General features: G+C 40.6%; 1 protein-coding gene across 3 annotated transcripts in view; it reads left to right on the forward strand.

Moving 5' to 3' along the window:
- MET (MET proto-oncogene, receptor tyrosine kinase) overlaps positions 1 to 26264 on the forward strand; it is a 90928-nt gene that overhangs the window by 51362 nt on the left and 13302 nt on the right. For all 3 annotated transcript variants that reach the window (XM_040594807.1, XM_040594808.1, XM_040594809.1), the window contains exons 6-14: positions 3070 to 3230; positions 4407 to 4509; positions 4726 to 4862; positions 7307 to 7471; positions 8342 to 8441; positions 17101 to 17319; positions 22614 to 22760; positions 24761 to 24917; positions 25721 to 25861. In XM_040594807.1, coding sequence (XP_040450741.1) covers positions 3070 to 3230; positions 4407 to 4509; positions 4726 to 4862; positions 7307 to 7471; positions 8342 to 8441; positions 17101 to 17319; positions 22614 to 22760; positions 24761 to 24917; positions 25721 to 25861 — 1330 coding nt within the window. The remainder of the gene's footprint in view (positions 1 to 3069; positions 3231 to 4406; positions 4510 to 4725; positions 4863 to 7306; positions 7472 to 8341; positions 8442 to 17100; positions 17320 to 22613; positions 22761 to 24760; positions 24918 to 25720; positions 25862 to 26264) is intronic.

Genomic DNA, 26264 nt, shown 5'->3' on the forward strand with positions numbered 1-26264 from the left:
TGGTCCAGTGGACTTGAGCTAGCTAAGACTTCAGCAGATTTTTCCTGGGTTATTACGAAGAGTGCTGTGCAATGGAGGGAAAAAAAATAAATACAAAAAGATCTCTTCCTCTCAGGAGGGATGGCAGCGAAGAAACCCAGCATTTTCCTGTGGAGTCCTGCAGATCCTTTGCGTCTCTGCCCTGCTTTGAGCACTTTTCCTTGGAGCCAGGGATGGCGGGGAGCAGCCCCGCAGCCCAGCCCAGCACAGAGCTCCAACTCTGCCCAGGTACCCTCCTTGCTCCAGGCAGCGCAGCAGGGCTGGCACGGGGACACATCCCCGCCACAGCCCAGCTCCTACCCTGCACCTCTGCCCCATACCCAGCTCCCATCCACCGCCTCTGCCAACAGTGAGGCGTGTTTTGTCAGCCTGGACAAGCCACCGGTGTAGAGGACAGCTGGGGAACTCGGGAAGGGGGGGTCTCCTCGGAGATTACTTGGTGCTGGAACAAATTGCAGGCATCTGCATGCGGCGTTCAGGTCATGCTGAAAGGTGAACAGCGTAAAAGAAGAAATAAATTGGTCTCCCTTTTGATTCTTTGTTGTGGTTAAAAAACTGACATGGTTTGTTGTTGTTTTTAAAGTGAGTCATTGTAGCTGGCTTTTGTCTCAGGCGTATCAAGAACATCAGGCCTTCTGCTGCCTGTTTAGGTTGGAGGTTTTGCTGGTAATTGCACGTGGCCTGTACATGTTCTTGCCTCTTAATTAAAATGAATGGGCCGTTGAAACTTTAATAAATAGATAACTTTCTTCCAACAATTTATAAAGTATGTGAGTGGATATTAGCATAATGGCTAATGCCATTAAAGGCTTTAAATTAATGCTTTAAATTTTTCCAAAAAGAAAATTTAACTTTCTCTCCCTTAACCTGAATCCAGAGACCAGCAGGGACAAGCAGAATGGCAGGCCTTGCAGCCAGACTTGCTCCCTATCATCAGTGGAGTTTCCTTGCTATAGAAAACTCCTGAATACTGAATTTCATAGCATTTATAACTGATTTGAGGTTTGCTTACTTTCTGTTACTACCTGTGTGATGTAAGCACATGGAAGATGTGTTCCTGTACCCGAGTTCAAAGTCCAGGAGGTCCACTGTTCATTCCTGTCAACTCTCCCAAGAGCAAGTCTGGGAAACCGCATTTGACTTTCAGAGGTTTCATCATGCAGGACAAACGGAACAAAAATAAAGACATGAATAAAAACACTTTGGGGGAATTTCTGCAGAACCTAAATACAAAAGTTTAAGATTTGGTTTATTTTTTGCTATCTGCTTAGAGGTCTTGCCTCCTAAATTTGCTGGCAGAATGTGGTAAATATTTTTACTCTCCCTCAAGGCGTACAGGCTCTATCACAAGTCTCTTTTGGCAGATAAGATCACTCAAAACCAGTTAAGTGCCTTCGATTTTAATTCTGTGACTTTATGAAGCCTGATTTTAACACACGTATTTTGCTAACTTACGGATTACATTTCATACTCTTCAAATGCCACATGTCAGTGCATTATTGTACAAAACATTGAGACATCCTGTACCCCCACAGAGTAATTTCAGTTTCTTCTAGGGTTTTGTTACTCCAAAAATAGACAGTATGCTGAAATACTAAGTAGAGTGGAAAACTAGGATCTGAAGGCAATCCAGATTTTGAAGAAAAACCCCAAAGAAATAAGGAAAAGTTAAATTGGGAATAGCACAGACTCAATGGGTACAGTACTGCTCCACACTCTTAGCTGCAGTGTTGTGTGCCATGGGGGTTGTGTGAGCAGCACTTCTTTTTTACGGGATTTGTGCAAAAGTATTGTTCCTGCATAGGTTCCCTCTTCTTTGCTCATTGAGAGCTGATTCAAAGCTCATTAAAATAGGAAAGATTCCTACTGGCTTCAGTGCATTTTAGATCAGACTTTTTGTCTGGTTTCTAATGGGGGCAGTAAATTTCCCCATATAGAATATAGGGTATAATTCTTTTGAAGTATGCTTCAGCCTCCTTTCTGTCTACAATAGTTCGTTTGTGAGAGTCTTGAAGTGTAGCTACAAGAGAGTTGAAAAGAAATGTGCTGTCTTATTGGATTTCCAGATGAAATAATAGCCAAGTATCTCTCAAACACTTTCCTTTCAGCTTGAAAATTAAGTCCGGTCCTTTGAAAGGCACAGCTGTATTGCATTTTAGGGGCAAAATTACTATCACTAAAGCATTAAGTCCAAGACATTTAGGCACTATGACCACAAGTATAAATTTAGTCTTTCATTCTCTGTTGTTTGTCCAGTGGTACTGGTATGTTTTCAAAATTATGCAGTATTGTTAAAAGTCCCCATAAACCCTGAACCAATGTCTTTTTGATATTTTTTTTTTAAACTGGCATTACTGACCAGTACTTTTACTGAGTTTTGTAAGACTTCTATAGTGTTCCTACATTTTTCCCACCATTGTTATATTTTACAGGACAATTTACAATATACAGAAAAAAGCATTTCCTTTGTAGATTGTCTCTGTGTTTCTGAGGGATAGTTTATTTTTAACTTGGAATTAGAGGTGACCAAATGTAAAAGATTTAAGGAAAGAATAGCAGAAGTCACGTTAACTTTATCACAGCCAACTCGATACTGGATTATGGTGTCTTTGAAGCTACTTCACTCTGAACCTGACTTTCATCAAGCTGACAAAAAATGGTCATTTTTGGGACTCTTTTGTGTTCAGCATTCAGCTTCTAACAAAATAAGTACATTGTATGTTTAACATGCCAGAAATAAGATGTGAAAGACAAGAACAGTAGGATTTAAAAGATTGTTACAATGCACAGCTTGTTCAGTGCCCCTAAACACTATCCTTCAAAGCTTTCTAGTATAGGTTTTGTTATTTATTGCTACTGTCAGAGAAAGCTCATAATGTGACAAATGAAAGATGAAGAACAATTAAGATGAATGGTAGGACATAGTCTACCAGAAGGAATGCTTTTCTAAAATTATTCCTTTGCACATTCTTTAACTCCATTTGAAGTTCAAGAAAACCTGATTTAACTAACACAATATTTTTTTAACAGATTCTCCCAAGCAGTGCTCCCTTAGAAGGTGGGACAAAACTGACACTGTGTGGATGGGACTTTGGATTCAGCAGAAATAATAGATTTGAATTAAAAAATACAGTAGTCCATATCGGAGGGCATATCTGTACTCTGGAAGCAAAATCCAGCAACAAAAACAAGTAAGAAACCTAAAATGCTAATTTCCTTTCATGCAGATGTTCTTTTTGTGGTATGGATTTTTTTACGATATAAGCATTCAGTTTATAAGCGTCATCTCCGATTCTGAAATTTCAAACAGCAAACAGTCCCTTGGTTTGGTAAGCCCCCCAAGAAAAAAGTGTTGGAAATGGAGATCAAATAAATCTAGTTCATGCCAATAGCTCGTGCAGCAGCTTTTTCTGGTTTGTCTGTGAAATGCTGTTCAACATCTGTGGGAGCTGGTGAGAACAAAGCTATTCAAAGGTTTGAAAAGGGGGCAGGTTCCTTTGGCCAGGATCCGGCTGGGCTGTTATGTCAGCTCCATCTTCCTGATCTGTGAAGCTGCTGGAGAGAAGCGTGAGAAGATGCAGGTATTTCGTCATCCAGAGACTTATGACCCTCAGCTGCAGCTCTCCTCCTTCTCAGAAATAAGTATGTGGGAGTGTGGGATAATAGCTTAAGTTTAAGATGGAGGTTATTCCAGTTGTTGTCTTGAAGAAATAGGAAGTTCAATGAATATCTTCTCTCAGTTCAAAGCATATGACTATCATCTACTTCGCAATGTGCAAATAATGGCACAGCTTCTCTATGCATAGATACAGCAGCAAAAAAAGGTCACCCTCCAGAAGTATTGAGCACTCCTCTCGCTGCTATTCCAAACAGTCTTAATGATTTAAGGAGACTAGCTCATATATGAGACTGTGTAAATCTAATATAATACACATGTCGCCTCAAAAGTTCAAGTTTCATTCTTGGTAGTACTTAAATTCATACAACAAATTTGTGTATATAATGCATTTTTTTCTAATTTTGTTGTCTGCCAAAATTTGGCACTAAAGGAAAATTCCAAAAAGCAACTCAGCCAGTGAATGGGAGGTATTTGTTTTCTCTAGCATGCTTCTTTTTTTCTGAAATGTATTTGATATACTAAAATTATTTTCTCTGGCCAAGTATAAACACCACAGTGTTCGTATTTAGTATTATAGAAGATGACCACAGTTCTTTTAGCTGTTATTTCTGAATTGTCCCTACCACATATAGATTGATTTGTTTAGTGTGGATCCTCCATTGTTATGAGTTTGAAGTGATTATATTTTAATACAAAAAATCAAGTCAGAAAAAAAATGTAATCCCATCTTTTTCCTTGTTTTCCAAAGGCTGGAATGCACAGTTCCTGCTGCAAAAAATTCAAGTTCCAATATATCCAGTAGTGTTTCTGTTGGACATGGCAAAACACTATTCAGTACATTTTCATACGTGGTAAGCACTATGATTAAAACTTTGTTGTCAAAATTAGCTTCAGTAATAACGGGAAGGAGACTCGTCATGAGTCTAACCCAGTATGGTAATTCTATATTCCTGTTTGTTTTATTATTACTACTACATGGAAATGCTAATAAATGTTCTAAGATTCTTCCTCTTCACATTTTGAAAATAATTTATCAGTCTACTGTTCTTACTTTTACCCCACTACAGAATCCTGTAATAACAAGTATATCTCCCACCTATGGCCCCAAATCTGGAGGAACATTGCTAACTATAGCTGGAAAATACCTAAACAGTGGAAAATCCAGAAGGATTTTTGTTGGTGAGAAACCGTGCACCTTGAAAAGGTAATGTACTTACTAAAAAGTGATGCCTTTAATATTTAAATGGCTTGGAGTAAAAAAATACACGCAAATGTGCATCGCTCTCCTCTCCTTGTGATACATATTGGAGAATTGAAACTGCAATACACATTCAGTTCTGGACTGCATCCTGAGTTTAGGATGTCTGAAAGGTTTCTAGAAGCGATGACAGTTCCCTAGTAGACTTTATTTATTCTGTAATGCCTTCATTAACCTCATTAAAAGGTTGCATAGAGAAGTAGCAAATCGGCTTCTAATGGACTAGAAGCTGCCCATTTCCCATCATTTTGTCAGCCTGACTCCCACACACTCAGCCCCCTCTCTTGTATTAGCAAGAGCTGCTGTTCATGCAGCAGCTCCCAGTGAGTGTCCAGCGGGTGCAGGTTACTATTTGCTACAGTTTTGTTTGGTGGAAACCTGACCAGTGTGGGAATTTGTATCCCATGCAAAGGAGCAGCTATTTCTGTGCTGCTACCAGCAAACAGCCTCCAAACCAGAACCAGCGTCAGTTTGAGACTATTCCTGGTATATACAAAATAGTTTTGAGGAGTAAGCCGGAATTTCTTGTCGCTCTGTATTGGGTCCACTAGGAGCTCAGTCAAGAATCTTTGACATGCCCTGTGTGGAAACGCCTTTGGTCCCAGCTGAATATAAATCATTAAATACCCAGCACAGGTTCTCTGCTATGGGCAGACAAGTGTTCTGCGTTTGGCAGCCATTCTACCATGGTGCAAATCCTGCATGGTCCTGTCTTCAGGTACCGCAGCGTGGCTCCAGAATTGTCACCTCTGTGGCCGAGGGCAGAATGTGGCCCACTGTGTGCCAGGAATAGCATGTCCAGCAATTCCTCTACATTTTGAGTCTCTCCTAGTCGTTATGGAAAGTTGTAATGGTGAAACGTCCCACTTGCAGAAAACATGGAGAAGCAATAGCCTATTTGTTAATGTCAGACTCAAAGTCGGGAAAGCTAAGTTTTATTCTTTGCTGCTAAATGATTTATTATATGCTCTTGATCATATCAGCTAAAGCTGACTAAATCAAGAAAAGGATTTAGGTATTCAAGTCTGATATTTAATCACTATCAAGATCTTCAGGACTTCTGTCCACTTCTGGCTACTTAATAGTTTAGGGTGGCATTTGTTGATGTCATCATCTCAGCTGGTCAACTAATGGACAAATAAATAAACCTTTTGGGAATGATTCATCTGATCCATTTGAGACATCTACTGTGGGCATGAGATGACAGCCAGCTCAGAGGCAAACATTTGCTTTGGTCAGGTAGACCTCTAGGTGTCGAACCATAGTTGGGACTTACACAGGAAGCATCCCCAGCACTCCTCTTTCTCACCACCCAAGTTGTCTGGAGACTTCTACACAGATCTTAGCCAGTTTCTTAGTGCAGGTATCTCCCTACCTAAACGGGAAGCTTTCCCCAGTTCTGAGGGCTACATCAAGGGTTTATTTTTTGCCTTTAAAAAATGGTAAAAAGCTTCCAGATACATATACATGAACAAATTACTAATCCCTAGAGCACACAGTGAATCCCACCTCCTTGAAAAGCTTCTGAAGTGTCAGTAAATGCCCCTTTTGTCTAATTTGGAGACAATCTCTCACATCCTTTGAGAATGGCCTCACTTGGAGGGCTCCTGGATGTGTTTGTGCCCAAATCACTGAAACCAGTTGGTAGAATTCATTTGCTTCTCCAGTCAGTTGTTAACCTTGCCTCTGATGTGCCCTGCTCACTGTAGTCACACTTCATGTGCTTCAGGATCCTTCACCCCTCCGCTGTCCACTCACAGCATGAGGAGGAGGAGGGCTTCCAGGGCCAAGCATGAGAGAACAAGGGAAAGGTGAATATCCCAGAGAGTGCTGCTGTACTGAATTCATACAGCCCTTCCTGAATTTTCACCTTCTCTTCCCTTCTCCTTGCCTTCTGCCTGCCCCTCAGCAGCACCTGGAGTCAGTATGCCTGCAGGGCAGGACATCATGGACATCTCGGTACATCCCCCACCAGTACCTTTTCTTGAGGTTTTTAACACAGTAAATTTTGTGGATTTGGAAGAGAAAGATGTTATCCCTTGATTGCAGCAGAGCAAGTCTTTCTCCTTAAACTTGGAATATTGTTTTCCAGACTGGAAGCTGCCTTTGCAGGGTGCAGGGGCTGATGTAACTGCTGCCGGCACTGGTGAAACACTCTTCCAGCAGGAAGGGTGCAGGTCAACCAAATTAAGATGAATCTTGAGCCTAAGCAGGGGTGTTCTGTCTGTACCTCATGCTATGCTGCTTTGTTGCAATATGATAATCCGTTGGGGGAATCTACAGCATTTTTTTACAAGCTTATGCAAGGTTGGGGCTTACTAAAGGACAGTGTTTTAAACTGAGTACATGTTTTATAATGCTGACAAGCAGGCCCTTTTCTGTCCTTCCAGCGTATCAGCAAGCACTGTGGAGTGCTACACACCGGCACAACAAATTCCCCAGGAATATCGTGTGAGGGTAGGAATCGACGAAGCTATTCGAGATGCAGGCAGTCATTTCACATACAGGGAAGACCCGGTTGTTTTAAAAATTCATCCAGCCAAATCTTTCCTTGGGTGAGTAAAAGTTTCTTATAGAAATAAGAAAAGTAATGAATGAAAGAAGAATGGCTATGCTGCGCAGCAATCTATCAAAAGAAATTGCATTTTTATCTCTATCTGCCATGCCAATTGCTTCTATTATGGTGCAGCTGCAAAGGGCAGATCATTTCCTTTCAGAGGTGAAGGAGAAGGGGGAAGGGCGCCTCTTTTCTTTATGTGATGTAACTCCCAGCTGCAGCTGAGCATACCTGTGATGTCCTGCTGAGATACCTACTGTACAGCAAAGTGCATCTCCTATACTGCATCTGGGCATTAAACTGATTAGTGAGGAAAATCATTTAATGTGACAAGTCAGAGGTACTCAGGAGAGCAAATGGATTTTAAAATAGTCTAAATCCAGTGCTACATAAATATTATGAATATATATGTATGGTATTATGTGTGTGTTTTTAAGTGATATATTTATGGTCTCAGTAGCTCTAATCCAAGCCACCTGCCTTTGCCAAAAAAATGTCAGCAGTAAAAAAGACACCTTTTTCAGCACCACTGAAACCAATAAGTTAAGTAAGTTGGCAAATGCTAAGTACAAGTATACACCCTCCTTTAAAATGTACACATTTGGTTTATATTCTGGCATACCACCATTTTAAAATTTATTTTTCTTTTCTTGTATTTGATTAGTTGCTACAGCAAGCGTAAAATTTGTTTCTCAGAAAAATAATCTCACTGCTCAGCTGTGTATTTGCATTCACCCTGTATATCTCTAATTCTGGTTTTATGTTGTCATTTACTCTAAAATATAATTTGTAATTAAGATTATCATAGCAGATGTATCATTATCCGACCCATCTTCTGGTTTTTTTCTCTTTTTTTTTTTTTTCCTAGTGGTGGAAGTACAATCACAGCTCAGGGAATCAACTTGAACTCAGTGTGCTTTCCTCAGATGGTGATTACTGTACCTAAACTGGGAATGAACTTCTCTGTGGTGAGTCAGTCTTGGAGAAGACAATCTGTTACCTTGTCATCTTCATGTGGTGAATGGCACAGAATTTTCAGTCAAAATACCTTGAAACTTCCACGGCTTCCACTGACATTTTGGTGTTTTCCGTACAGACTGTTTCCACTGCGCAGGCAAAACTCAACAACAAATGTGAAATTAAGCTGGGGGTAGATCAACAGTTTCCAAGAAACCTCTTCCAAAGAACTAAGGCTTTTACAGTGTCTTCTAACAAGATTTTTATATTGTAGTTTAACAATGCAAATTCAGTGAATAAACAGAGAACAATGCCATACAGGTATGTCAGATTACATAGCGAGTGCTACTGTGATAGCTAGGAAGTATATTCAAATGGTGACTGGATATAACTGGAAAATAGAACAGACATCAAAGAAAGAGGAAAAACACGTAAAATCAAAATTATTTTTCTGAAGAATTTCTGATTGCCAAATTACCTGTTGGGGCCAATCTTCCCTAATTTATCAAAGTTCAGCAACTAAGTTTTAAGAGAGGTTTGGACATTTACAGTTGGGTACCTGTGCACAAACAGGTCAGTCAGGGATCTGAGCCTTCTTTTGTGACCTGAGTTGATAATACACGTATCTAAATCTAAACAAGGTACTCAGATATGACCATGTGATGTTCTTTAATTTTTATAAGGCAAAGATGACATTTATTGGCTAGTTGTACTGGAACTGTTTCCTGCCAGCTTTTGCCTGCACATTTGTCTTGCACTTCCAACGTTTTCTTATCCTGTAAGGTCTATTTAGCCTAACTGAAGTTAAATTGACCTACACTCTTTATGACATGCTACGTTACTGTTCATATTCTCAGCTTATTTCTAATGATCATCATACACTATTTCCTGTATTGAATTTCAAGTATTAGATCTAGGTTTGCTCAAAGCATTTTAAACAGTATGTGTGCAAATTTGCAGTCTTTTATAGCTTCAAGGTCATAATATTCTTCATGATCCTAATTTGTATAATATTATGAGTGTTAGGACCTGAATTTCAGCTGGATGTAATCGTGGCTTGTAAGTTAATGGGTTCAGATTTTAATCTGAGAATCAGTGCCCCTGCAATGAAACAGTGTTCAATGTTATCAAAAAGACACTTTACCCATGAGTCAGAAAGCAAAACATTTCAGTGAAATCAACCAAACTGAAAATTTATTAGGTTTTGAGTAATGTAAGCATGATTATTTCCAAGTACAAAAGATTTCCGAAGAAAAGATCATTGCTGAAATCAGCTCTTTAGATTTTGCTTTGAGTGGATACGAGAAGTAAAGATCATTCGCTTGCTTTCTCAGTTCCCCTGTGAAAATATGCGATACTGCATCTCCTCAGACCTCGCTTGTCAAATATTTGGGACTTCGTCAGAATTTGAATAGATTTGAAAGGATCTGAAGTTTTAAAGAACTAAATCCACTCTCCAGAAGTGACTGGCAACTCCAGGCAACGAACACTGTAGAGTTTACTCTCTCCCCCAGATATTGGGGAGCAGCCTTTCCTTTGAGCAGTGGTTTGCTGCCACCCTGCCTTTTAACCTGCTTTTGAAAAAAAGGCATGGACACAGACAATCAGAATTGTCTCCCTTTTTCTTCTTATACCTTGCAGTGTGCGTTATATTTGCCAACACACAAGAAGAGGCAGGTTTGACCCTCCTTTTCCATAAAGGTATCTGTCCCCTACCACTGCTGATCTCTTAGGAATCTGCCCCAGTGTAAAAGCAGCTGTACTCAAGTTCATTGTTCCCGCACAAAGTGTGGAATATAACATCAAACAGATTATAATCTGGAGTGTTTTATACTTTGACACTGCCCAAGCAATATATTTTGCTCTATTATGATTGAAGGCTTCTGGCACTCAGTGGCTTTCCCTGTCTCTGTGGCAGCCCATCTCTGCTTGCCATTTGTTCTGCCATTAGTCTTTACCTCAAGCTTATTTCTCAAGGAAGGATATTAGTTCTCAGGGAGAAGGAGAAGATTTATAAGTGGCAAAACAAGACTGCACTGTGTAACTGAAGAAATTGCTGGGAGAGGATGCCTAAGGCTGCAGCCTGCCCCATCCTGTGGTGGAGATGCTGGGCCCTATGCATAAGTGATAAAAAATTTCATCCGATCCTTACAAAAATAAACCACGATGAGGAACAATTTCCAGCAGGGTTCCAGAGCACTGCAATGACCAGCTATCCCATTATAAAGGAGAAAACAGTTTGTGGTCCTGAATAGACTAAACCCAAACAAAAGGGAGAATATAAACCAAAATGATCAAGAAGCCCTGTAGCTGAGGTTATCTATCTTGCTTCTTAGAGGAGAGCTGAGTCTTGTTGTTGTTGTTGTTACTTAAGGCCTTTTTCTTTTCAGATTTCTCTCACTAGCCTCCTCCAAGAAGCTGCTTTTGTCAGCATTCAGAAACTCTGGCTCTTGGGAAAACCAAAGCCAGCACTGAAACACATCCCAAAGCATCAAAGGAAAGTACAGCTGGGAGGGACCACAAAGACCTAGCCTGGCCCACTTCCTGCGGCAGGACAAATGTATGCAGACCACTGCCTGACAGATATTTGTCTAGGGTGTTATTAAAGCTCCTTGTGAAAGAAATTTCACAACCTTGCTTAAACAAGCTTTGGAGAGAGCTGCTTTACCTGCTTACCTAGTGGTTTGGAAAGACTTCTTCCTAATAATTAACCGACAAATCCTAGCTGCTAATTAGCTATCTTCTTCTTTAACCCTCAGTGGACACAAACAACAGATTACCAGTCTCTCCTGCTAATTTTATATATTTGCAGTACATTATGATTCAACCTTTCTCTTTTGCAGTTAAACCAAACCACTCCGAATTCTCCTGGTAAGTGGTGTTTCCTAGAGCTCTGCTCATTCTTTCAACCACCTCACATACCCTCTCCCATTTGCCTAGAACTGGTGGTGCCCAGTTTAAAAGAAGATCTCACCTTTTCCTGTCAGCTGTCTGTCCTCAGACCCTTAATTCACTCCATCAGGCTTAACTGTGGCCTAGAGCCCTGGTGGAGTTGCAGTGTGAGTGGAGGGTCGCTTTTGTAAGCAGCAGGAGTTGTCGGGGATGCTCTGCATCCCAAAGCCTCAGGGAGCAGAGCCAGCAGATGTGCCCTGGAATGTCTGCTCTTCTTTGCCTGTTTCTTTCCATCCTGATGAAAGGGATGAGTGGTACAACTGGTAAGAGTTTTTCTGGAACAGCTCCCTGTAAGAAATGCACTTTCTCTGGGACTGAAAAGTTTTGGGGGCAATATGCCAGTGCCCTGTAGAAGAAACATTTAAGTTGAGCTTTTCAGCTTTTATGTTTGAAGTTCAGTATTTCTGAAACGTTTTATTCTATAAGGCAAAAATTCCTTGCTTCAACTTTGTCATTTTCATTTCATATTTATTTAAATTTCCTTAAAATCATTCAATACTCTGTTCACACTAGTTGTGTTTATATTACATACTATGTTAACACTATAAAAATAATACATTTTGCCTTCTTCAAATTTGGTATTTCAACAAGTGAAAAAATGTTTTAGAGATATTGAACCATATGTTTCAACACTTGCAATGTGTTTCTTTTTAATTTCTATTTCATGAGTTCTTTTGACCATTTGTTATGACTAGGAACAAAAAATAGGAATTTAGGCAGTGCTGAATAAATTCCTGACAGCTCTAGATAATGCATGAGGATACACAAACCCTCTCACTTCTGCTCACACATCCAGTTCCTGTTGACACGCACAAGGAGGGAAGAAGCTCATTCCTTCCTTTCACTTTGCATTGTGCCTGTAAAAAAGCTTCACACAACTTGGAATGGTGTGTGATCAGGAGCTTGATTACAAAATAAGTGTCTTCTAGCCTCTGCCATAAGTCGTGCTAGTCATGGTTCTGCTTCTGAAGCACTTGAGGCCAGTATTTTCTCTTTGAAAGCCTGTACTTTGCATTGATTCCCCAGTAGTGAACAAGTGGTCATTTGGAGATCCTTTGCTGTAGCATTTTTAATATTCCATCCAATAACTCATGTGGAGATATATATTCCCACTGCTTAATCTCTTCTAATTGTGAATGTGCCAAAATATGCAAGGTTGCAAAATTAGGGAGAAGCACCTTCTAATGCATGACCTTCAACAACAGACCCTGTAGCTATGCACGATCATCTCTTTCCACAGACTTTTAATTATCACTTCTTGAGTCTCTTGAATGGTCTTTAGCATTTCTTAATTGCTCCCTGCTAGATGCCATTTCCTGCTGTATTACAGGAGAATTTTAAAATATCCTATGGTTCCTTCAATGTTTACAAGTCCATGAACAATCCATATTCATAATACTCATCAAAATACCTAGAATTCACCTTAGAATACCTTAGGTTTATTCAATAATGATAATCCTGGAAGCTGTGGATGGTAAGCATATGATTATTGAAGGTATTCCTGACTACCTATCCGAAGACGCTCAGGGTTGGGTCCTTTATCTGTGTTGACTCTGTGGCATAAGGCTGCCACAGAAGCCCAGCAAAGAGTTTCCCTTATGAAGGGGAACCATTGGCTCTTCTTTCTGTGCCAAATCTGCATCTCAGGCACGTCTTCTGCCAGGGAAAGAGTGCAGCAGATGGTGTCAGGGAAAAGGTCTAGATCATTGTGAAATCACCAGGGTTCTGCGGATGTGGTGCTAGCAGGTACATTGACCATCCCAAGCCCAGGGCGGAATTTAGACTCCCAGTCAATATTGGTCGTGTCGTGTGAAGGGCTGGCTCTCAGACCCAGGAGCAAGAGAAGTTTTACTCTACCTTCTGGTCCAGTGATCCGATAGACTAGAAATATTATCTCCTTGGCCTTCATCCAAAAAGACAACTAGAATAAAAATGCTACCAAACCATTAGAGCTCTTCATTGCATTACCTGAAATGTCAGCAAAAACCAATGAATTCTCTGAAAAATCTTCCAAGATACCCTGCTTGAGTGTCACTGCTCCGTCTTACACTTGCACATGAAAAGCCATCTGAATGGGCTTTTCTTAAGATGGACATGAATTCTCATCTCTTTCTATTGAGAAATCATCCTTTGGCAAAGATGGTTGAAGAATCTCCTGGTCTGTCTTTAACCTCGTTCATCTTTCATTCCTCACTGGCAGTCCAAAAGTTTACTTTTTATGAAAGGACAAATTGGCCCTTTTCTCCCTTCTGACTGCTACAGATCCTGTAATACACATCCAGCTGCCCCTCTCTTACCTGGGTCAGCTGCTGGGAGACCTCTGGAGCTCAGAGATCCTTCCTCATACTTCTGCTGTTTTTCTATCAGCTGAAAAAAAAAAATGAATTGGGCAGTGAAGTTCAGATTCTGTAGGTCAGGTTTGAATTAATTGCCTCAAGGGTCATATTTTACAAATGAAACAAGAATACATACCTTTAAGTGATGAGTCATGTTCATCGTGCAATGGATTATTATTCCCTTTGGGGAACAGTATTTACTTATGCTTGCGAAATGCTCCATAATTTTTACCTTTTCTTCCTTATTGTCTTCAGATGTAGATTATAGTCACAAGAAGAATGTAGGCCTAGCTTTTAAAGTGAATGTATTTTAAAGCCTAATTAAATAAAAGTTAAAGGTGCTGGGTGATAGGCAGTATCTTAATTGAGAAGGCAATTTATTGAATTAGGGTTTTTTCCTTCTAGAACCTCAATCCAATATTTCTTGAAAACTAAACCATCACATTCTTCAATTGTTAAAACCAATTTCAAGGGAAAAATGTCATGTCAAATCATGTACCAATAAGGGCATTGCAAATAAGATTTTTTGTGACCTTACCAATCAGTCACATTGCATCTCCTCCAAAGAGCATTATTAGATTTTTACCATTTTCTGAAAGCTGCTGCTTCAGAGACCAGCCTGATAAAGTAAAGTATCTGATTCTAATAGATAGCCACAAACAAAGTTATGAATACCACTGTTATTCATTTAAGGGATATCACTACTCTACAGTAGATAAAAAGTCTAATGAATTTACATTAATCAAATAAACATAATGATGACCTGACATATTCGGTTTCATAATTATATATGTATTAGTAATCCCTTTTGAGAATCTACACAATATGATAGATACCTTTACAAATATTCATATTTCATGGAAAAGTATGGCTTGATCATCCATTATACTAATGTTGCATCTTATTACCATACTGATTCAAATGAATTTCTAGATCCATGTGATACAGCAAAGCCTGAGATATGGTCAATGGTGTATAACAAGGTATTCAAAAGAGGAAGAATAGTCTAATACTGTAAGCAAATGAAGCGAAAATCTGCCTTGTCTTGCGTCCCACAGATTACCTTCTTGTCAAGGGGGATGCACAAATATTTCTGCATTTGTGCTAGGAATCTAAACGGGCTGTTAGTTTCAGGGATGCAAGTCCCATTAGCATCACTGAGAGCTGCACCAAGTTATTTAACTGAGTGCTGAACTTACAGCTCACAGACATGTAACCCTTGTAGTAGAGCTCTAAAACTCTAGTGTTTGGTTTCAGAGCCTTGAAAATGTTTCCCTTGGCGGATTCAAGCTTTCACAACATTATGCATAGAAACATGAATTGCTGTGGTGATAAGAAAAAGTGCTGATTTGTAGATAGCTAATTTCATCCCACTTTTCAAGCTAATGGGGGTATATAACTGATATAGCTTGAACAGTTATGTCACTGATTTGAAACAGCAAAATTACATTGCATTAATTTAGCATATTAGACAGAAATGTAAACTAATTTCACAGCTCCTTCAGGCAGCATTTTATAATGAGAACCAACTTAATTTGAAAAACTAAACAGAAAAATATGTATTTTTTGGCCTCCTCTAGATGCACAAAGGTATTCAACAGCACTGTTGCTTTTCCAGGGAAATTTCTTGTAAAACAAATGTCAGATTTATGATGACTAGGAGCTAAGCCCAAACCCCATTGTTACCAGGGCACATGTTAGCCATTCTTATTTATATGTTTTTTTAAAAAAAGGTGTAATCTCTGCTGTCAGGCCCTGTTCAGGGAGTGTACACAGGCAGTGTGCAGGGAACTACTTACAGGAGGTTTATACAGTTGGAAGAGAAATACTTATGTGGAGCTGAAGCAACTCTGTGGCAGAAGCCCTTCAACCGTAGCCACAGTAGGCAGCATGAAAGGGAGGCACAGAGAAGGGAGTACATGATACAATCACAAAGAATCCACTCTGCGGTTTGTGTGGTGCTGCCCGGCACCCACCGTGCCTCCCATCGGTGCTTGTAGATGTGCTGTTGACATTATAATCAAATTAGTCATGTAGAAACCTTCACAGTCAAGAGAGAGAAGCTGACCCTTCTAGAGCATCGTTGATCTAATTAAAGCTGTTTTCTAAAATGGATCAGATGAATCCCATTCTAGGTGATCCTGTTTCCCTCTGTTGACTATAAAGACAGTTTAGACATAACTCCAATGCAGGTGTCTGGATGCAGGCTGGATGAATCCTGACTGCATGAAGACTGTCTAAACTCAGCTTCAGATCAGGCTGCCTGCAAATCCCTTCTGTCCTCGCTTGAAACACAGCAGTCCTTTTAGGAAGGACGTGGCAGAGTGACCATGAGAGAGACCCTGACCCAGGGTCCAACTTGTATGTCTCATGAGTCTGATCAAGGTGGTATGGGATAGAGGGAAGGACCCTGGCCAGACATCTCACACTGGATCACACTCCCATGGCACAATGCATGCTTTGGCAGGTCTCCTGGAGTGTGGGTGCACCAGCAGGTTCCCCCCAGGAAGGACCTCCAGAGCAGGCCCTCACAAGGAATAACAGCAAGTGAGGGGTAAGCGTGGTTTCATGCCTGTTGTCAGGCAGCTCGTGCACTGCACTGCAGGGCAAATATCTCCCTCCTGCTGGTCCAAGATGCAGTGTGAAGCACATCCTGTGGTCGGCACTCCCAGGAGGGACGTGCATGACACCTGTGTACCTAAGCACCAAATGCTGCACATCTGGGGCCTTGCACATACACTTTTAGAAAGAAGATACACTTTCTGAGCTTTTGTGACTCAGAATGCCACGGTGGCTTTGGCTTTAAAGCAGTTTCTCACAGACTCCATAGTGCCTCTCTGGAAATATAGAAACTTAGCTACACTGTGGGTAAACAATGCTTTATTTCTGTTTTCTGCTATTTCAGTCAGATTCATTGGCCTTGTTTTTACCTTCTCTGGGCCCTTGCTATTGCTTTGGTAGCAGAAAAGGAAGAGAAATCCATGTGGCCGTCACACTGACATAGGCTGGGTAAGCTGAATTACGGCTGCTCAGTACATCAGGCTAGCCTCCTGATGGTCCTTGGCTTTGGAAATCATTTTCCATTAATTATCTGCAAAATATTTACTTTAAAAGTGCTGTGAACAATCAGGCCAGGAAGCTTGTTTACTTGAACATTTCCTCAACAAGAGTGCAAACAGCATTGACATGAAGTTTTTGTACTTTTCTCCCAGCTCTAAATAAACGCTGTGTAGTACTGATCAGAATTTTGCTTTGGTTAAAGAAGAGCAAGACCTCTGGTGTTTATTTTTTCAATATATGTGTATTGTTAAAGAACAGTTACATTCATCAGTGACTTCCTATGCACGTACTTACTGCAGTTGCCTCTGTTTCTTTCTTACAGGCATGTAGCCACCGCTCTAGTTCAGAGATAATCTGCTGTACAACTCCTTCACTGAAAGCCTTCAACCTCCAACCACCCTTTGTAACTAAAGTGTTCTTTATTTTTGATGGTGTCAGCTCTTTGTTCTTTGATTTTGATTATGTAAATAATCCTGTATTTAAGCATTTTGAAAAGCCAGTGTTCATCTCAAGAGGCAACCAAAACGTTCTGGAAATCAAGGTAAGAAATGCTGAAGTAAGTTTTTCAATTATTTGCAAGCACGCAGCAGCATAGTGTATAACAGACATTTTGATGAAATGAAGGAAGCCCCAAGGAAGCAAGGGCAGAGAGAGCAGCGTGTTCAGTACCGCATGCACCCAAGCCCCCAGCTGTCGCCACTTAAAGGATGCAGATTTGAAAACAAAAATGCATACCAGGGTGGTTGTTGGCATCAGGTGGGGTGGGAGAGGGGTTTTCCTTATCCTCATGGGAGGACCATGCTGTGTCAGCTTCTGTGTCACCAGTTCAGGATTAAATGTGGCCAGCAGCTCAGAACCTGAAGTGGGTGGTCTGCATGCAAGTCCTGGCTCATGGTCTGTTACATGGGTTTGTGTCCTTCCTCACGAAAGATGTGGAGTTCTCTTTAGAAAGTGGCCTAGCAGCTATAGCTCTCTAGAGCTGAGGGAAACTCTGGCCGGTGCACAGAAGTCACTCATGAGGATCAGTCACCACTGTAGCCTAAATATTTATGGATTCGTGAAAAATGCAAAGTCAATGCTGAGAACCTCTTAAAAAAGCACTGAGAATAGCCTACACAGCAGTGAGGAACATCTGTTAGGAATTCAGGGCCCTTGCAAGCACAGGCTGCTATCTACTACAGTGCTGTGGAGAAAGCAAGAGTCGGATTTCTTAAAATCTAGTGCTTTTTTAAGTATCAAGCAGAAACAGTATAAATACAGGTATTCCTAATTTGCAATGAATATTTATGAAAAATTAGTGTTATGTATGTGTAATTTATATAGAATATCTATAATTTATATAGAATACAATCTATAAAAAGTGCTTTATGGAAGAGAATCAGTCCTAATACTGGGGTCATCTCTTTGTGTAGCTTGTCCGTAGTTCTGTAAGCCAGAACTCTTTTCCCTTATGACAATCATGAAATCTTGAAGCCCTGAGGTCTTTGACTCCAAGATGGTCCAGTTGGGCGAGCTTCTGAGCTGCAGGAAATTAGAGGGTTCAGAGGTTCTGTCAGCCATGCTGAGTTGCAGTCAAACTCTGAATATTGACCTGTTTCCACAAAGTGTTTTGGGCAGATTCCAAAGAATAATCAATCTCTGATTTTTATTTTGTTTTGTTTTGTTTTTCTACTTGGAACTCTTGGCCATACAAGACATACTTTCCTCAGTGCAGAGCAATTCTCTTGTTCAGTTACAGAGGAACACTAGAAAGAGTTGTGTGCACATCAGCGGCGAGCTGGGAATATATATCTGCTGCATGGCTCAGTGCCTCAGTGCAGTGATAGCAGTGTTTTCCAGTATTTTCTAGGTCATGCATATCAACCGATTGGAAAGAAGACTAATTTGAGAAGAATCATAGAATAACTTAGATTGGAAGGAACCTCTAGAGGTCTTTGTAGTCTTTTGAGCCCTTGCTCAAAACAGGGCTAAGTTAAAAATTAGGTCAGGTTGCCTATGGCTTCATCCAGTTTGCCGGTATGTCTCTTGTTCTGTGGGGTTCAAAATGCGGCAAATTGCCCAGGTGTGGCCTTTCAAGTGCTGAGCAGAGGAGAACCATCCACCTCCAAGGTACTGGTTTTGCTGCTGCTGTTGGAGTATGTGCTGAGCCTTCATCACTACAATGGCACGCTGTTGCCTCATTTCACCTTGTGGTCCAGTGTTTCAGTCATTTTCTTAAATTTGATGTCATCTGAAAGGGCAAGGACAGTGCATCCTGTCCCTTTGTCCAGGTTGTCAATAAACCAGTATTTATCCCAGTATCAGCCACTGACAAATGCCACTTGTTAGACTCCTAAGCTTTGAGCTGATGGACCATCAGTTTTTCACTTGCCTTGTAGTCCATCCATCCTGTCACTATAATCTCAATTTGTTTTCATTGCTAGGAGGGACTGTGTTGCAAACTGTGCTGAAATCAAGGTGAACACTGTCTGGTGCTCTCCCTTCATCTACAGAGCCAGTTATCTCTGCATAGAAGGCAATCAGGCTGCTCAGGCAAAGTGCACCCTGTGCGCAAAGGAAACCTGTGCTGGCTCTTCCCACATTCTTACCCTTCCTCTGCCTGGAAGTGCTTCCATAAGGACTTGCTCCATAATCTTTCCAGAGGCTGAGGGTTAAAAAAATAGTTGGTTTTTTTAACTCTCTTCTTTCTTTTACTCCTGAACTTTTTATTCTCCCTGAAGGAGAAGCCTTCCTGGTGGGAAGAAGACATTCAGATAAGAAAGGCTAGCTCAGAGCTGTCCCACTGACAACTGACCAAAGTCACAACTTTTTAGTATTGATGTCACCTGTAGTCATGGCACCCATGGCAGATGCTGTCTACCTAAGCCTAATGCCCTGGTTATTTCCTGGCAACCGACTGGAGAATAACATTAGAGAAAGCTGGTCTCCTAGAACAAAGCATGAACAAGCACCAATTTAACATATTCCACTAAATAGAATTAGTTATACTGGGATGCTTCTGTCAAAACAGCGAGGCAACTTTCAGAAATTATAGTCAGGAGCCAAAAGATCATTACAAGCCATATTGGCAAAACTTTTCCCTTGCCCTGTACCCGCATTCAAAAATACACACACAAGTTTACATCCCTCATGGTCATATTTTGTGCAGTAATTAAGCAAGCTCAGCATGAAATTAAATGGCAGCTTGCTTCAGTGAACAGTCTGTTCTACCAAACCAAAGTTCTTTTATCTTTTTCTTAATGAGTTTCAGAGGGGTGGAGGGAGCTTTTACCACGAGTTTTTCAATCAAACTAATCTAGTGCGACATATTTGGCTTCCATCAAATAACAGTGGGTACCAGTTGAAAGATTCTGTTTGGTTTCCCCTGATGACCATAAGATGTTTTTGTAAGAAAATGTTACACACAAGAAAGCATTAAGTCTTCTGTCTAAAACAGTCAGGGCACTGTGTGCCATGAATGCCAGCCCTTCTTGTCTTCAGTGCCAGCTCTTTTGTCTTCCACACTACCAAGCTTCTCAAGGTCCCACATCATCGCTGTCTGCCTCTGCCAAGTACATGGCTCTTCAGAGTCTCTCAGTGCCCACCGTACCCCAGTCAGAGGGGTCATGGCAGAGTGCCTTCAGGCACTTCTCTGCTTCAGCACCATGAAGACACCTCTGCAGAAGGGCTCCTGTCTCCCGCCAACACGGGAAGCTCTAGGGCCAGGAAACATTCTGGTGTTTCACTGTTGGGGACAACCGAAGACCTGAGTCTGCTGAAGAGGACCACACATTCTTTATAAGACAATCTTAAGGAACTCTTCTTATCTCTTTGTAGGTCACTCTCTTTTCCATCTTCCACGTTGCACATAAAATTATGTTGCTTTCAGTATCTGATCCAAGAGAATGCAATATGGAAACTGGGATTTCTGAGCAAGCTGCAGTGGAAGCTGTGCAGCTGCAGTAACTCCTCATTCTTCCCAAGTCCACCCGGTCTGCTTAAGAACCTCAAGAATTCTTCTGACACCAATCTCAAAATTTCCATGCCTGGCTTTGTGGTCCTTCTACTGCTTCTAGAATTTACCCCAGATTATTCCCATCTCTCTACATTTTTGAGGTAGTTGATCTATCAGATTGGTTTGCGACAGCTGCTCAGCCCAGTAACGAGCTTCTCCAGCTTGTGTGCAAGGGCATTGCTCAGCAAGAAGCGAGTAATATGCATTTTAAAATAGGAAATAGTTTCCCCGTTCCCACAGGAGCCGGTTTCTTCCTCTTCTTAAAATGGTAGTCAAATTTTGGTGGTCCTGAGAAGAGCAAAACCACTGCTGAGTTTTGAAACTCTTAATACATTGAGATACTATAGTGAATATATTTGAAACTACATTATATGAATGGTAACATAATGGTAATGGTAGTAAGTAAAAGTTACTATCTTCATTATAACTGGCAAAGGACCAACTTAGGAAACATCAGTATGATTTCCCCCCCCCCCCCTTTAGGATAAGTATCAGTTTTGGTGGAAAAAAAAAATTAGAAATTGTTTTTAAAAAATCTTAAGATTCAGTGTAGAAGGAACAGAGGCCACTCACCCGTGCTCTCCAGGATAATATATTTATCCTGAAGGTGGAAAACTCGAATTCAAGTCTTTTGAGGTACATCGTTCAAAGGAAAGATTTGAACCTGAATAGCTCACAATATGCAGCAAGCCTCCATAGTAATAAACCATAAACAGTCAGTCACATGCTTCCTGGTCCAGCAAACAGAATGGCTCCAAGTAGACAGAAGATAGAGTGCAAAATGGACTGCTTTGGCCAAAAATTAAAAAGCATTTACCTGAGGTGTGACTTTACCAGTCAAAATAGGACATTAAACTGGCTCTCCCGTATGTTTCTTTACATCTTCCCAGGGTTCTGTCTGATTCTGCAGCAGACCTAAAACATATGCCAGAGTAAGATATTTTGCCCCTCAGAATGGGATTCTACTTTTATTTCCAGTGTACGAGGCCTTGCAGCAGTGTCAGCCACGATGCCTTCCTCCCTTCTCGTGAAGAACTCCCAGATCAGCCCGCATAAATAGCCTTTATTAGTGTTACTCCCCATCCTCCCTTCTCCCTTTTTAATCCTGCTTAGGGTGCTTGTCCTTTCATCTTAAGCTGGGCCGTACACAGGGTAGGGCAGCTTCTTAAATACTGAGGCACTCCTGAGCACAAAAGATCATGAACTTGGCCTTTGGACACTACTATCACAACAGCAGAGGGAGTAATATTTCCTCCAAGTCTGGGAGGTGGAAGCAGGTTTTCTGAGTAGGGAGTGCACTTTTCAGGCTGTCATCTTTACCAGGGTTTGTTCCTTTTTGGTCTGTGGAACCTGATTTTAACAGATTTTTGCTTTTTTATGATTATAATTAAATAGTTCTTTTTGAAAACTTCGCTCCTGCTACCCTAACCACTTGCAAAACAAAATGTTTGAGATGCCTTTAGTTTAAACATAATATAATGCCAGTTTTATATAAACAGCATCACATAATGCATCCTTTCTTGTGCAAAAATCTAAACAGGACCAATAGGTTTTATCCCTCAGACTTTTACATTTTTAGAAGTCTGCATGGGCTGTATGAGTATTAGTGACAGCAGATCTTATCTGTAAACTTTATCATCACCCTCTGGCCTGTCTGTCAAACTCCTGTTTACATGAAAAAAACCCGATACATGCATATTGACAGGGCAATGTAAATTTGCATTAGTCTTTTATTTCACAATTGTTTTTCCATTAAAAACATTTTCCAAGGTAATAAAAGGATTTCTCCCTAACTTTTATGAGATGGTTATGTAATGTGAAATTGATTTTTTTTTTCCAAGGGAAATTACATTGATTCAGAAGCTGTTAAAGGAGAAGTGCTAAAAGTTGGAAATAAAAGCTGCGAAAACCTCCTCCTGCAGTCAGAATCAATTCTGTGTACGGTTCCCAGCGATCTCCTGAAATCCAATAGTGAGCTGAACATAGAGGTGAGGCAGCTAGACCACACATGAGATATTAATGCCATTTTTATTATCATTCACAAGGTCGCTATTGAACCCATGAACTTTAAATTTAAGCCTAAGCCTGTGTTTACAGAGATATCCCTATCTCTGTTTGAGATGGAAATTTATAAAATATAATTATCATCATTGTTGTTGTTACCTGTTTGTGCAGAGACTTTCTGGAGCCTTAGGCACAAAGTAGGGCGTAAACTAAGCACAGAAATAAAATCATGGTTATTAATCCAAACACAAAGGAAACATACGGGGAGGAACGGGAAGGTATAATGGAGTAGGTTTAATCTGGAGTTCACAAGCCCTTATTTCAGCAAAAAATTCTGCTGCAGTCAAGAGGATCAGATCCTTTCTGAAAGATTTTTTGGTCTGCTTTTTGTAATTTCCTTTCAATTCTTCTTGTAAGATGCAGACACTTAGAATAAATGTTTGAGTTCCACTATTGTTCTAAAGGTGGTTTCACTAGAGTCATTCCGAGTACTACTGCGAATTTAAATTGTAGACACTTTTGACCTACTGACTCATAGAATAAGACACAAATCTTTCAGTATCTTGATGGGGGGTTTGTAAATATAAAAAAAGGAAAATCACAGTGGAATGGGATTACTTTTAAACTCTGAAATCTGCTTGTCATGTACTCGATTCACTGAAAACAGCGGAAACTTTGGCAGTCATGTAAGTGTGATTAAGATCAAAGTCTGTGTAAGCTCTTTGGAGCAGGGACCACCTATTTTTTTCTATGTCTTTATGACATTCATCTCAATAGGATCCTGGTCTGTAAATGGTAGTCCTATGTGCTACTGCAATCTAAGTAAATAGTAATAACTAATTTGATTCATTAATTCAGTAAATATTAATATATTTTAAAATTAATTTCTTTTGAAAAGTACAGATTAAATTTCTTAGGTGAATCAGGCAACCTATAAAATTAGATGCAGCTCTCCTTTTAGTGTATCTGTTTCCCGGACCTGTAAATGCCTAGTTTCATGTAATACTTGTGCACATGTTGCATTCTGTACTGTTTGTATTTTTCGTATACAACCAGGACCGGCACTATATTCAGTCAGTTCTGCTAAATGATGTTTCCTTAACCTCTAAGAAACAGATATGCGTGACGTATTTCATATGTAGAAAAGAACACAACATAAAGGGGTTAAATAAGGTTTCTGCTTGTTTACTGGCAAGGAGCCTCAGAAACTGCAGTCTGCCCAGCGAAGAAGAAAATTTGCTCTTTTGACGGGCAAATCCATCATTACAGTACCCAGAGGAATGAATTCCACAGGAGGAAGAGAAAAGATGGCCAAGTGCATTCTGACTAACAGAGCTAGTACCGTGTGACCTAAAACGGTTTTTCCCTGGTAGCTGCTTGGTGTTTGTTTGGGTGTTGGTTTTGGGGGTTGTTTGTTTGGTTGGTTTTGTTTCTTTAAACTGTTGACAAGCAAGAAGCTGGCAAGGGACAGGCTCACGTGACCTTGGGAACTGAAATGCAGGCATGCTGTCAACAGAGAGGGAGTTTGATGTTACAGCATATTTATGCCAGAAGGACACATATTGAAGACTTTTGGGCAATTTTTTAACATCCATTTCAGCCCATATAACCATAAGCCCATACATTTCTGTGCACCATTTCAGCAAAAGTATGAATTTAGTATTTTAAATTAACATCTGGTAGCAGTGGGACCCTGTTATCCAGAGTGCATGCGTGAGTGTGTGCTGTGTGCATGGTGTAGCACGTACATAGCTGTGTCACTAGCAGAGCTCTTGAAGGCATGTAATGAAACATAAAAATGTACATCTGCTTTCACGTACACCAATATAACAATGTCTCTACTCCCAGTGTCTTATCACAGTACAGCATTACAAAATCAAGATTTAATACATATGGGACATATCAGCTTATACTTTAGCACTAATATTCTACTTCTTGCTTGTCCTTTGAAATCATCACACTATTTTTTCTGTGTTTTTTTCAGTGGAAGCAAGAAGTTTTGTCAACAGTTATTGGAAAAGTGCTGATCCGGCAAGATCAGAATTTCACGGGACTAATTGCTGGAGTTGTTTCAACATCAGTTTTAATTTTTATCTTATTGGTGTTTTTCCTCTGGAGAAGGAAGAAGAAACAAATTAAAGGTCTATCATAGTCGACTTCATCAAATAATTCTGTTATTATATCTTAGATTTTAAAAACTGACATCAATTTATGCTTTCCTTAACTGCTTTTCAATGTCCTGTTGTAACCTGTCAGCAGAGGTTTCACAATCAAGTGCAATGTTTAGTTGAGTTTTGGCCCTTGGCTCTTGCCTGAGCTGGGTGAAGGGCCACACTATGCCTAAAGGGGAAGGATTTCGGAGGAACTCTGAGCTATGTAGAAAACTTAGTAACTCCTCTTCCCCAGTCAGCCTTGGAAGAGGGAATGAGTCAATGACATGTGTGGAATCACAAGTACTTCGGCTTCATCCAGTTGCCTTGTAGTCCTCCAGGCTGTGCCTAGTTTGTGCAAGACACAGAGCGCTGCAGCGGCTGGTCTTCTGTCCACCCGGATCAGGGTGCCTCCCCTCTGGCCCCCATGTCTGGGTTTCCTTCGAGTGGGAACTGCTGCACTACGCAAGGGGGGAGGAGGAGGGGAGCTAATACACAACCAGGTCTTGTTCTGATACAATATCACGGTCAGATCATGAAGCTGGCCCCAGAGGCTTCAAAGCTCATTTGGATCTTCCAGTGTAGCCAAGAGTGGGGCTTTAACACAAGTCACAGCAAATCTTGTGCTGTACAAATAGCGCAAGTTCAGGTCTTGCATATGTCTGCCTCAGCAACAGCCCAACCCTCTTCCCAGCAGAGCAGAGCATCTAAACTGAAATAAATACCTAAATGAATGTTGGCACACAATAAACACAAGGGTTTTCTCATACTGTCTTTCTCTCCCTCCCCTTCAGATCTGGGAAGCGACCTAGTGCGCTATGATGGCAGGGTGCACACTCCTCACCTGGACAGGCTGGTGAGCGCGAGGAGTGTAAGTCCAACGACAGAAATGGTTTCAAGCGAATCTGTAGATTACAGATCAACTTTTCTAGAAGGTACACCTCTATTATGAATCTGTATGGATGATATTTTATACATCTTGCTTTTCATATGTCTTCAGATGATAGCTGTTGTGATCAATATCTTAATTTCATTTTCTCATCTGGTTTGTCTGTGTCTGCATTGTTTGGGATTTTCAGGTGTTTACAGGCTTACTATTTGAACTGAGCTTCTCAGGTGCTTCCCAAGATTAAGGCGCAAAGGATTTTTACTTTTACTCAGGTTGGAGCAATACATAAAATGCTGTTAGTGAAAATTCTCTGTAAGTATGCTCCACAGTTTATTAGGAGCTAGTGGGTAGAATGGTTTTGTGTTATCATAAGGTCCATCACACCATGCACAAATCCACTCTGAAAAAAGCGATTTTAAGGATAGCATCGAGTGGGTGTAGGTTTAGTG

Source organism: Falco naumanni, chromosome 5 (genome assembly GCF_017639655.2).
Source record: "Falco naumanni isolate bFalNau1 chromosome 5, bFalNau1.pat, whole genome shotgun sequence".
NCBI classification, from domain to species: domain Eukaryota; kingdom Metazoa; phylum Chordata; class Aves; order Falconiformes; family Falconidae; genus Falco; species Falco naumanni.